General features: G+C 36.4%; 1 protein-coding gene across 1 annotated transcript; it reads left to right on the forward strand.

The window, feature by feature from the left end:
• The first annotated feature begins 1,643 nt into the window (after positions 1-1,643).
• LOC113050250 (phosphatidylinositol glycan anchor biosynthesis class U protein-like) lies at positions 1,644-11,082 on the forward strand. The gene is made up of 12 exons (XM_026213039.1): positions 1,644-1,811; positions 2,382-2,446; positions 2,527-2,586; positions 2,803-2,865; positions 3,615-3,724; positions 3,816-3,916; positions 4,286-4,383; positions 4,467-4,621; positions 4,706-4,849; positions 4,936-5,060; positions 7,674-7,816; positions 8,007-11,082. Exons 1-12 carry the CDS (start codon positions 1,682-1,684, stop codon positions 8,118-8,120), a joined length of 1,308 nt encoding a protein of 435 aa, XP_026068824.1. The 5' UTR covers positions 1,644-1,681; the 3' UTR covers positions 8,121-11,082.
• The last annotated feature ends 1,943 nt before the right edge of the window (positions 11,083-13,025 follow it).

The raw sequence follows: 13,025 nt of genomic DNA on the forward strand, positions 1-13,025 counted from the left end.
TAAGGTCACTCTTCTCATCCTGAACTTTCTCTTTTCTAATCCCACTCTATCCACATCTCACCGACTCACTGCTCAGCTTCTCTCCACATGCTGTTAACTGGCTTCAGTGGCCCGGTGCTTTGGCCGCTCTTCAGAAGGGTGAGCCAGTGTCAGTCAACACGGTTGCTTAATAGTCTTTATCCACTCAGCGGCCCGTTCCAGCTCTGCCCAGAGCAAGAAAGAGGGGCTAGACTGTGTCTGGAGGGAAAGGATTTAATGCGCTCTACCAACATCATCTCTCTTGGTTCAGACCTTGAACTTTGCCGCTTCCCCCGCTGAGACCCTCATGATCCTGTGTGCATCAAGCTCATCTTTAAATAACCTGATCCTCTGGTTTATGACACACACTCAGTAATGTAGTCATTTTCTCCCCATCAGATCCATTTAGCCTTCACTGGCTGATGCGGCATATTTTACAGACAATGGTTCTCCCATAATGTGACATTGTTTCCATAAATGTTTCTTGGTCTATATAGTGGGGCTCATTCTGGGTCAGCATGTCCCTTGATATGTTCAGAAAGACCAAAAATTAATTTGGAAAACTTAGTTTATAAAAGAATCTAATTTATCATCTAGTGCCCGTTGAACAGAAGCGATTGAGTGTTCATCCACTGCCATCTTGTGGTCGGTTCTGAATCCTGCACCACATTTTAGCGAAAATGACCTGTACAGTAGTTATTCGTCCTCACGTCGAAATTGCATGACTTACTGTAGAAAGAGGAAATGTTCTTCTAACCAATGTCATCGCTGCTCTTTATATACGATCATCCTTACGAACAGTAGTGTGTTATACAAAAAAATACATAAAAGAAACAGCAATATTGAAAAATATTATTACCATTTAAAAATGAATTAAAATGAATTATAAATTAAATTAATTTAAATTAATTAAATAACGGTAATATATATATATATATATATATATATATATATATATATATATATATATATATATATATATATATATATATATATATATATATATAATATGTTTTTCTACTTTATTCATCAGATACAGGTTCCAGAAAAATACTAAGCAATATTTCCAACATTTACAATAAATCAAAATTTTAGAATGATTTCTGAAGAATCATGTGAGGTATGTTAATGCTGCTTTTTTTACTTTTTATTCATCGAAAAAAAAACTGAAAAAAAAGCATAACAACTGTTTTCAAAACTGTCATTAAGTCAGTATATTTGAATGGTTTCTGAAAGGATCTTTATAATAATTGCGATATTAAAATATATTATTCAAAACTAAATATATGTCTAGATGGAACACTTGGAAAAGCTCAGGTAACAAAGTCTTAAATAAAGTTCAAATAAACTTAGCAGCTTATTTGAACATTAACACAATTGAAGTTTTGACATTTTACTTGCTAAAATAATACCAAAGCAACAATAAAAGACACTGAAAAGAAAAAAGAAAAAAGAAACTGTGGCTCCAATGGAGAACAGTAGAAAGAAGAGATGCGGTCATTAAAAATAAATTTTGTAAGAGCAGCGAATGAGTAATGTTTTGCTGTATTGTCATTGGGAAGAAAAGACAGTATGTGATTCCTTGGCTCTTTAAGCAGGAAGGTGACTGTGAACTTCGTTTCCCAGCGTGCATCGCGCTGACAGCTTCTTCCTCGCGACAAAAATGGCGGCGCCTTTAACACTCCTGCTGATAGTGGCTGTTACAATAAGAGCCGTTTTATTCCGATCCAATTTGGCAGAATTAATTTCAGAGAGGGTCGAGGTGGTGTCGCCTTTGAATGCGTGGAAACGAGGTATGTTAATGCTTTTTTTCTGTAAGGAAATGCTGTATACTGATGGTATGTTCTTGCATGGCAGCATTGCTGAGCTGTCAAATGAAGACATTTTCAGCACATCATGTTTTAATGCTTTATTTTTGAGTCATTTATTGTTTGTAACATATTGTTTACTTATATATCTGATCCCAAATAAGTTACACAGCATCAATGAAATACGCAGATTTTGATCTCCACAGCCCAGCTTTATATCTATTTACATTATGTCTTGTACTGCATTACTTCAGATTGCTCCTAAGTTTGATTTCACATCAAATCCGTGTTACGTCCATCATCCAATATCCATCATTTATGTTATATTTAAACAGTCAAATATTGCCAAATATCTGGCAAATATTGATAGACATTGAAGTGAAGTGTTTTTTGGGCGTTGTTCCAATAGAAAAGCCCTTACAGACCTGTTATCACTATCGTTCACTTCACTGCCCTGAATACACTTATGTAACTACTTATGTATTTGATGGGCATATAATGGTGAAATGTCCTCAAGTTAATTGCTTATTAAATGCTGATTTGTGGATTAAACAGTTGTAGAGGGTCTTGCCTTGTTGGATCTGGGGGTCTCGCCTTACTCAGGAGATGTGTTTCATGAAGTAAGTTTCTGTTTGATTCATTTTCTTTTCAACCCTATGCTCGGATTTCAGTGTTTAATTGTTCTTTTTATTTCTTCCAGACACCTTTTATGATCTACCTCTTTCATTTTCTGGTCGACTATGCAGAGCTTGTTTTTATGGTAAGTCCTGATTTAGTTTTTTGTCTTTCTGTTTTCTTACATCATTGCAGAAATGGCCGTTAATAGTGATGAACCCAAATCTATGCAAATCCATGCAATTTTCCAGTATGCTATGAATTAAGATCACAGTTCATAACTATTACTGTGCGTTTGTGTTTTTGTAAAATTCACTGCTTGTACGCATGTAAATCTACCCGTATAATGGTTTGTCACCAGATAGCAGATGGAATCACAGCAGTGGCTCTTTATCAGTCAATTCAGACTTATAACAAGAATGTGGTAAGTTATCGCTTGTATTGTTGATGATATTTGTGTATGTTTCATAAGTTAGAGTCTCAAAGTGGCCCTATTATGGGTAATGAAAGGTTCATATTTTGGTTTTGGGAGTCCTAACAACAGATGCATGCAGGTTAAAAAAAAAAAAACTTTTATTGTCATAATATGCATTTATTTTTAATTTACTTGCTCAACGACTCCCAAACGATTTGTTTAACGAATCATTTTTCCTAACCACTCCTTTGCATGACGCTAATCTGCGGTGATTAGTCCGATTGGTCTCATTTTCATTTCATCATGCCTGATGAAGCAGCGTTTGTGAGCGCAGTGCTGCTTTGTGCACACCGTTACCGGGTAAACTGTTATTTTATCGCTCCAAAAGCGGCATCTAATTGCAAAGAATTAATTAGTATTTTCATTCAGACCAACACGAAAAGACCAATAAGTAGTCGGGCAGTATGCTAATGTTTCATGTTGACATCAACATTAAATGACTTGGGATTTGTTTTAAAAACGACTCATTTCAATGATTCAGAGTCAACTCTTTCTCTTTTGAGAGACAATAACTTTATACACGGTGCACTTCCAAATGTAAAACTTTGCAGGATGTTTTCATTCGCTTAGAGTAATTTTCAAAAATCCATAATGGGGCACTTTAATTCACTGTATTTTAATATTAGTATTATCTGATATTATATATATTTTTTTTATTTTATAGTTAAACATATCTTGCATCTTTGTGTACTTTGTAGTTTAGGAAACAGAAGTATGCCTTGGAATCAGACCGGTATCCCGCCGACTGTTTGGAGCTCCTCCGCTCTCCCAAGGAAATGTTCTACATCCCCCTCAAGGTTGCCATGTTGTAAGTCCGGATCAGGCTTTACATTATGCTATCACTTTTTTTCAGCCATAAAAGTAAGGCACACGTTTTGATTGGTCTAATTGTCTTCCAGTTATCTGTTAAATCCCTTCACCATCCTGTCTTGTGTGGCAAAGTCAACTTGTGGGCTGAACAATGCCATTATTGCGCTCTTCATTCTCTGTACATTAAAAGGTGAGTGTTCTCTCAGTACACTTAAAGGTGGTGCTTTGTTTCAAAAGACTTTGCTGGTGAAGTTAAAGTACATACTTTTGAGGATGTATGTAGTGAAACAGATAATGGATAATAAGACAAAAGATCAAATATTGCTATTTCACATGAATGTTCTTTTGAACTTTCTAGTCATCTAGATAAGTCTATTGGTTAACAATGAACCAATATCACTAGTTATCAAGTCATTCTGATAAAAATGTATCAGTTTCCTCAAAAATATTCATCTGCACAACTGTTTTAAACATTGGTAATAATAATATATTTCTTTAATTATATGAAGTGTGAAATAATGTATGTGGCTTACTATATGTGGTGTTCTTGTTTCTTCAGGTAGTGCCTTGTTGAGTGGGATATTGTTGGCCTTGGCCACATATCAGTCCATCTATCCTCTGACCCTGTTTGCTCCTGCACTCCTGTTCTTCCTGCAGGTGAGAGTCTGATCTCAGACTAATGCCGACTCCGTTGCTCTGATGGCCAAAATGAAGCTTCTCTCTCTCTCTTTCTGTTTCAGAGGTTATATATCCCAGTGAACCTGAGGAGGAGTAGTTTCTGGTTCTTCACTCTTCAGTATGCGTTCATATATGTAGGCAGTCTTGTGGTGATCACTGGACTCTCTTTCTTCCTCCTGGGCTCCTGGGACTTCATCCCTTCTGTCTATGGATTCATGTCAGTCAGCAGTCATACGCCGCACACTTCTATTTAAATGTGTATTTATTATTCAAAGATTTACTGTGTTTGTGTATTCCACAGATTGTCTGTTCCTGACCTGACTCCAAACATCGGACTCTTCTGGTACTTCTTTGCAGAGATGTTTGAGCATTTCCGTCTCTTCTTCATCTGCGTCTTTCAGATCAATGTCTTTTTTTACACCATCCCGCTCTCCATCAAACTCAAGTAGGTCCTGCATTATACCTGAAGATGAGCGATGTATTTATTTAGCACGTATAGCACTCTTATGGGTAAACGATTGAATCAAACAGGGAGCATCCAGTGTTCCTCATCTTCATGCAGATTGCCATCATCTCCATCTTTAAGTCGTACCCTACCGTGGGAGATGTCGCCCTCTACATGGCATTTTTGCCGGCTTGGAGTCACCTTTACAGATGTGAGTATCAGTTTTCATTGAAATATGCTGACAGATTTGATATTGAAAGAGATAAATGGAGTAAGGCATATCAAAAGAATGTGTTTTTTTGTTTCGTTTTTTTTTTTTAACCATGAACCATTTGCTACTTACTATTGCTTGTCAGAAACAGGTGATAGTATGTAAAGAGACAGTTTCATTCTAGAGAGAATTTTATTGAAAAAAAAAAATTAAAATATAAGAATATTAGTTATTATAATAATCAGTTGTGCTGTTTGTTCGTTTTCTTTTTTTGTGTGTGATTAACTTTTTTATTGTGTTCATTAAATAAGTCAATTTTAAATGTTAAAAGTTTATTTGATCAGTTTTTAGGAGTACACATCATATATAAGCTGAAAGAAAGGCAACAGAACCTCGATTTATAATTTTTAAATACTCACTTTTGATTCTTTAGTATTATAAAAGTGCTTACAAATTATACCATTTATTTATATATATATATATATATATATATATATATATATATATATATATATATATATATATATATATATATATATATATATATATATATATATATATTTTTTTTATATATATATATACAGTATTGTTCAAAATAATAGCAGTACAATGTGACTAACCAGAATAATCAAGGTTTTTCGTATATTTTTTATTGCTACGTGGCAAACAAGTTACCAGTAGGTTCAGTAGATTCTCAGAAAACAAATGAGACCCAGCATTCATGATATGCACGCTCTTAAGGCTGTGCGATTGGGCAATTAGTTGAATTAGTTGAAAGGGGTGTGTTCAAAAAAATAGCAGTGTGGCATTCAATCACTGAGGTCATCAATTTTGTGAAGAAACAGGTGTGAATCAGGTGGCCCCTATTTAAGGATGAAGCCAACACTTGTTGAACATGCATTTGAAAGCTGAGGAAAATGGGTCGTTCAAGACATTGTTCAGAAGAACAGCGTACTTTGATTAAAAAGTTGATTAGAGAGGGGAAAACCTATAAAGAGGTGCAAAAAATGATAGGCTGTTCAGCTAAAATGATCTCCAATGCCTTAAAATGGAGAGCAAAACCAGAGAGACGTGGAAGAAAACGGAAGACAACCATCAAAATGGATAGAAGAATAACCAGAATGGCAAAGGCTCAGCCAATGATCACCTTCAGGATGATCAAAGACAGTCTGGAGTTACCTGTAAGTACTGTGACAGTTAGAAGACGTCTGTGTGAAGCTAATCTATTTTCAAGAATCCCCCGCAAAGTCCCTCTGTTAAAAAAAAGGCATGTGCAGAAGAGGTTACAATTTGCCAAAGAACACATCAACTGGCCTAAAGAGAAATGGAGGAACATTTTGTGGACTGATGAGAGTAAAATTGTTCTTTTTGGGTCCAAGGGCCACAGGCAGTTTGTGAGACGACCCCCAAACTCTGAATTCAAGCCACAGTACACAGTGAAGACAGTGAAGCATGGAGGTGCAAGCATCATGATATGGGCATGTTTCTCCTACTATGGTGTTGGGCCTATTTATCGCATACCAGGGATCATGGATCAGTTTGCATATGTTAAAATACTTGAAGAGGTCATGTTGCCCTATGCTGAAGAGGACATGCCCTTGAAATGGTTGTTTCAACAAGACAATGACCCAAAACACACTAGTAAACGGGCAAAGTCTTGGTTCCAAACCAACAAAATTAATGTTATGGAGTGGCCAGCCCAATCTCCAGACCTTAATCCAATTGAGAACTTGTGGGGTGATATCAAAAATGCTGTTTCTGAAGCAAAACCAAGAAATGTGAATGAATTGTGGAATGTTGTTAAAGAATCATGGAGTGGAATAACAGCTGAGAGGTGCCACAAGTTGGTTGACTCCATGCCACACAGATGTCAAGCAGTTTTAAAAAACTGTGGTCATACAACTAAATATTAGTTTAGTGATTCACAGGATTGCTAAATCCCAGAAAAAAAAAATGTTTGTACAAAATAGTTTTGAGTTTGTACAGTCAAAGGTAGACACTGCTATTTTTTTGAACACACCCCTTTCAACTAATTGCCCAATTGCACAGCCTTAAGAGCGTGCATATCATGAATGCTGGGTCTTGTTTGTTTTCTGACAATCTACTGAACCTACTGGTAACTTGTTTGCCACGTAGCAATAAAAAATATACGAAAAACCTTGATTATTCTGGTTAGTCACATTGTACTGCTATTATTTTGAACAATACTAATATATATATATATATATATATATATATATATATATATATATATATATATATATATATATATATATACTGTATTTTGATGTAAAGTGCAGCCTTGGGGAGTTTTAGGGAGCATTTAAAAATAATCTTACTGACCCCAAATTTTTTTCTCTGAGAATAAAATGTGGAGTATATTATGATATGTTTAGCATTTTTCAGTTAAGCTTCTGTAGAACTTTGTGAAGAAATATGTCGATCTCCCAGTTGAATTCTCTGAGCGTAGATTCAGTTGAAGCCTGTTTAGACATGCACTCAGTTTGTATTTGTGCATCTAGATAAGGCTGAAATCTGCTATCAAGCTTCTTAACCACAACAACAAGTACTGAATTCTAGAAATGCGTTTCTTTCTTTTTTTCTCTATTTCAGTTTTGAGAAACATCTTTCTGGTGTCATGTGTGCTGCTGGCGTGCGCCGCACTCTTTCCTGTACTCTGGCATTTGTGGATATACGCTGGCAGTGCCAACTCTAATTTCTACTACGCCATCACATTGCTCTTCAACTTTGGACAGGTAAAGGTTCTCTCATCTTGATAAGCCATAAACACAACTGGAAATATAGCTGGCATGGTGTCTGTTTTGCTCTTTAAGGTAAACAAAAAGTACTGTGAAAATGCACTGTGAAGTTTACAGATTACATGAACCTAGTGTTATGTGTTTTCAAATTCAAAGTCAATTTCAAAGCTGTTTCACACCACCACAGATCCTCCTGGTGTCCGATTATTTCTACGCCTACCTGCGTCGAGAACATCACCTGACCCACGGCCTCTATCTGAAGAAGAAAGACGGCACTGAAGCCACTCTTGTGTTAAAGTGACCTCCTGTCACAGGTCTTCCAGATCTCAACGACTGCCTCACACTCTCATAACTTCCACACTACACTTTTTCCCCGGATATTTTTCTCTCTCAGCTCAATTTGCCTCTCCTTTATTTTTTTTTCAAAGCCTGTTACTTTCTTTTGCACATTTGAGCATTTTACCTCATGTTTGAATGTTGACACGCTCTCTTGGACCAAAGCTGTTTTGTACGAGACTTTTTGATAATGGGGGCTGGCTGAAGGTATCTGAGTGATACAGAACTTTACTGTTTTGGCTCCCATGAGGTGGGTACAAAAGTTATTTTCACTTTCAATTTGCTCATCTTTCTTTGTTTCTAAGGATTTATTTTCTTTATTAAAGTCTATTCAAAAAGTGAGGTTGTTTGGTTGGATGGTGCAGTTTGAAGCCATGGTCAGCAGAGGGCATAACGTGAATGTGACAGAATCCTCTGCGCCTTTGTGAACATTTTATCAGAGAGTCTGACATGAAGAGGTGGTTTTATTCAAACGCTCTCTGAATGCTTTCCTTGGTTTGACTAACAAAAATGTTATTTTATTTTGTATTATTTTTGCATTTTAATAATGCAAGAGGCATAAGAGTTACTTAAATATTTAGATTTGATACTTTTTGTACAACAGTTTTGTTTTGTTTATGTTCATACAAAATGAGGGATTCAAATTGCACTGCAATTTTATTTATTTTGAAATTGGCCTTGGTTTTAATTGGGTTTGATATTCTGTATGATTCCCTTAAAAAAAATTAACCTGGATTGACTTTGATCTGTGCTTTTGATCGAACACCACCAGGGCATGTGAACCTATCGACCGCACACCTGTATAACTCCTCCTTTTTGTGCTTCGACCTTCCTTTGTAGTTCTTAGAGGATGGAATATTCCATTGCTTGTATTGTTTCCAGACTTTGAGTAATCCACTCTTTGGTCAGGTAGGAAAGCGTAAACGTCCGGGTGGCTTTGATTATGAGGTCAGCTGTTTCAAAGTCTAGTGTGTGGAAATCATCTCTGAAGTCATAAAGATGTAGATGCTGAAGGTTTACAAACAGCTGCTTGCCATTTTATTTCCACATGAAATGACATAACTTATACCTGATGTTGAAAATTAAAGTATTTTATATCATATTGTATATTAACCAAGAAACACTTTTTTTTCCTGATCTTGAGTTAAAGCCAAAACAAAACAAAAAATATTTTCACAAAATAATAAATAAATATTCAGTTTAGTTTGCTTCTCTCACTACGTTATTTTGTTTATAAGCATAAACATCAGTAATGTAAGAAAATTAACTTAAAGGGGTCATATGATGCGATTTAAATTTTTCCTTTCTCTTTGGAATGTCACAAGTTCTTGGTACATGAAGAAGATCTGTAAAGTTGCAAAGACTAAATTCAAAAATCCAAAGAGATATTCTTAATCAAAGTTAAGACTCTGCCACGCCCCCTAAAACAGCCCATTCAAACACACCCCCACATGTCTACATCACTGTGGAACTATTTGCATAATAACTCCCAAAAAAGAAAGAAGGCGTGGTTTCTGTAACTGCAGTTCGTGTTGAAGCAGTCATGTCAGGGAGATGCTGTGTGTATCTAGGTGAAAGCAAAAACACTTTATTTGGCCTTCTGTAAGTAGATGCATTTAGGAATCTTTAAGATAACTTACAAAAGAACAACATTACGTTTTATGGATGAGTGTTTCGTGAACCTAGGAGAGGAGGTAATTCTGACTTTGCAACGACTGACTTTGCTTGTGCTTCTGAATCAGCTACTGGAAGTATGTTTTGTAACTTTGTGCATCGCGTCTGTAAGAGAGAGAGAGAGAGAGACAGACAGACAGTCAAACAGGAGCCACGTCCATGACTTGTGTACTGCAAACACATAGGAGCTTCATCACTGTGTCTGTCACGCAACTCTGTTCCTCTTTTGGGCTTGCACTGTTGGTAAAACTAAGAACATTATTAACTGTATTTACATTTATTTTGAAAGATGAAGCTTGCAATTATGCAAAAGGGGCGTTCATTTCCCTAGAGTGCTTGCGGTGTTTGGCCAGTCACAATGTATTGGGTCAGTTGGCCAATCAGAGCAGACTGCGCTTGTTTGAAGGAGGGACTTTGTAGAAAACGATGCGTTTAAGAGAGACGGGGCACAGAGGGCCTACAGTAATATACAGTATTTGAAAAATGATGTTTTTGAACATTGAAGCATGTCAACATATTTTGTTAAACCAAATAAACAAAATAATGATCTTTAAAAAAGCATCGTATGACCCCTTTTAAAGTTGTATATATTTTTCAGTTTTAAAATAAAAGTATGTTGTTTTTTGACGCTGTTTAGATATTGTTACTGGGCAACAAAACAGACTGATTAAGAAAACTTTTTTTTTTTTTTTTTTTGGTGGTGGTGGATTAATACAGCATTTTGACTGAAACTACTGACTTTCACCATTTTGAGCAGTTGTACTAGCCAGTACCAATTCTTTTCTTTTTTTCAGTCCTCATGGTGATTATTAATTATGTTCTTTTAAATTAATTTCTCTTCTGCAGTTTACCTTGAATGAACAACAGACTTAAGTCTTTCAGTACCAAGTAAGAAACATTTGAATGGCCTGCGAAATGAGAACATGTATGTAGTTGGCACAATTAAGGGCTTCTCTCCTGCTTGCATCAGAGATGGAGCTGCAGGGAATCTTTTTTCTTGGGAAACTTAGCATATGAAAAACTTCAATGTGTTTTCAGGAATTTTTTTTTCTTTCATTTTAAATGCCTAAACAGTTCAGAAATGTGCACACTGATGTATTATGCATTACATGACCTCTATTTCACATTACTCTGCTTCCTTTTTTAGCCTGAAAGGAAAGTTTGGGCCATTTTAGATGTCATAGCACTGATTTTGAAATTATTTGTAAATTATGTGGTGATTTAAAATGCCAATAAAGATTATTTCTCAGTCATGTTGTTTTGCTAAACCATGTTGGTTCTTTATTTATAAAAGATCAACCCATTATGCTCAGTGTACAACAGCAGTCTTATGATCGGTTTTCTTTAAGGAGAAAGTGCTATTTAAATTGAGCTTGTCATGTGTTTTTATGGGGAAACAAGAAGAAAAATCTCATGTCAACAAAAATTGTTACGGTTCAAGTATGTACAAACCATTGCTGATATCATGACTTGATGAGTGAAGTAATGAATATACTTGTTAGTAAAGTTTAAAGTTCTCTTTTAAAGAAAATTCCATTCAGAAGGTGAAACTTGTATATTATATTCATTCATTACACACAGACTGATTTATTTATTTTAATTTTGATGATTATAACTGACAACTAAAGAAAATCCCAAATTCAGTATCCTGAAAATTTTGAATATTACTGAAGACTAATACAAAGGATTTTTAGAAATCCTGGCCAACTAAAAAGTATGAAAATGAAAAGTATGAGCATGTACAGCACTCGGTACTTAGTTGGGGCTCCTTTTGCCTGAATTACTGTAGCGATGCGGCGTGGCATGGAGTCGATCAGTCTGTGGCACTGCTCAGGTGTTATGAGATCCCAGGTTGCTCTGATAGTGGCCTTCAGCTCTTCTGCATTGTTGGGTCTGAACCTCAAGGACCTCAAGCAACATTTATTGTGTGCCTCTCCTCTCTTCCTCCAGACTCTGGGACCCTGATTTCCAAAGGAAATGCTAAATTTACTTTCATCAGAGAACATAATTTTGCACCACTCAGCAGCAGTCCAGTCCTTTTTGAAGTGAGACGCTTCTGACGCTGTCTGTTGTTCAAGAGTGGCTTGACACAAGGAAGGCAACAGCTGAAACCCATGTCTTGCATATGTCTGTGTGTAGTGGTTCTTGAAGCACTGACTCCAGCTGCAGTCCACTCTTTGTGAATCTCCCCCACATTTTTTAATGTGTTTTGTTTCACAATCCTCTCCAGTCTGCGGTTATCCCTATTGCTTGTACACTTCTACCACATCTTTTCCTTCCCTCCGCCTCTCTATTAATGTGCTTGGACACAAGAGTTCTGTGAACAGCCAGCCTCTTTTGCAATGTCCTTTTGTGTCTTGTCCTCCTTGTGCAAGGTGTCAATGGTCATTTTTTGGACATCTTTCAAGTCAGCAGTCTTCCCCATGATTGTGTAGCTTACAGAACTAGACTGAGAGACCATTAAAATGCTTTGCAGGTGTTTTTAGTTAATTAACCGGTTAGAGTGTGGCACCAGGTGTCTTCAATATTGAACCTTTTCACAATATTCTAATTTTCTGAGATACTGAATTTGGGATTTTCCTTAGTTGTCAGTTATAATCATCAAATATTCATTTGAAATATATCAGTCTGTGTGTAATGAATGAATATATGGTAATATACAAGTTTAACTTTTTAAATGTAATTAGTGAAATCAACTTTTTGATGATATTCTAATTATATGACCAGCACCTGTAAATGCTATAGAATAGGTGTGCCCAAACTTGCTCCTAGAGGGCTGTGTCCTGCACAGTTTAGCTCCAACCCCAATTAGACACACCTGAAAAAAAAACTTATAATTAGCTCTTACTAATCATACTAGAAACTTCCAGGCAGCTGTGTTGAGGCAAGTTGGAGCTAAACTCTGCAGGACACCGGCCCTCCAGCACCAAGTTAAGGCTTCCCTGCTACAGACAATTCAAAAGCGTTTTGTACTTATGTAGCTTCATATGCCGTTAAAGCAGGGGTGGGGAACGTTGTTCCTGGAGGGCCTGTTTCCTGCAGAGTTTATCTCCAACCCTGAAAAAAAAAAAAAAAAACACCTACCTGTGTCCTGAAAAGCTTGATTAGCTTGTTCTGGTGTGTTTGATTAGGGTTGGAGCTAATCTCTGCAGGGACACAGGCCCTCCAGGATGAACGTTCCCCACCCCTGCGTTAA

The sequence above is a fragment of the Carassius auratus genome, chromosome 31 (genome assembly GCF_003368295.1).
Source record: "Carassius auratus strain Wakin chromosome 31, ASM336829v1, whole genome shotgun sequence".
Taxonomy (NCBI): Eukaryota; Metazoa; Chordata; class Actinopteri; order Cypriniformes; family Cyprinidae; genus Carassius; species Carassius auratus.

What these genes read in the sequence shown, in the direction of transcription:
- LOC113050250 (XM_026213039.1), top strand. Translation starts at nt 1,682, where the DNA reads ATGGCGGCGCCTTTAACACTCCTGCTGATAGTGGCTGTTACAATAAGA. An exon ending in CAGGAGATGTGTTTCATGAA is followed by an intron (nt 2,447 to 2,526) that starts GTAAGTTTCTGT and finishes TATTTCTTCCAG; the next exon opens with ACACCTTTTATGATCTACCT. An exon ending in AGACTTATAACAAGAATGTG is followed by an intron (nt 2,866 to 3,614) that starts GTAAGTTATCGC and finishes TGTACTTTGTAG; the next exon opens with TTTAGGAAACAGAAGTATGC.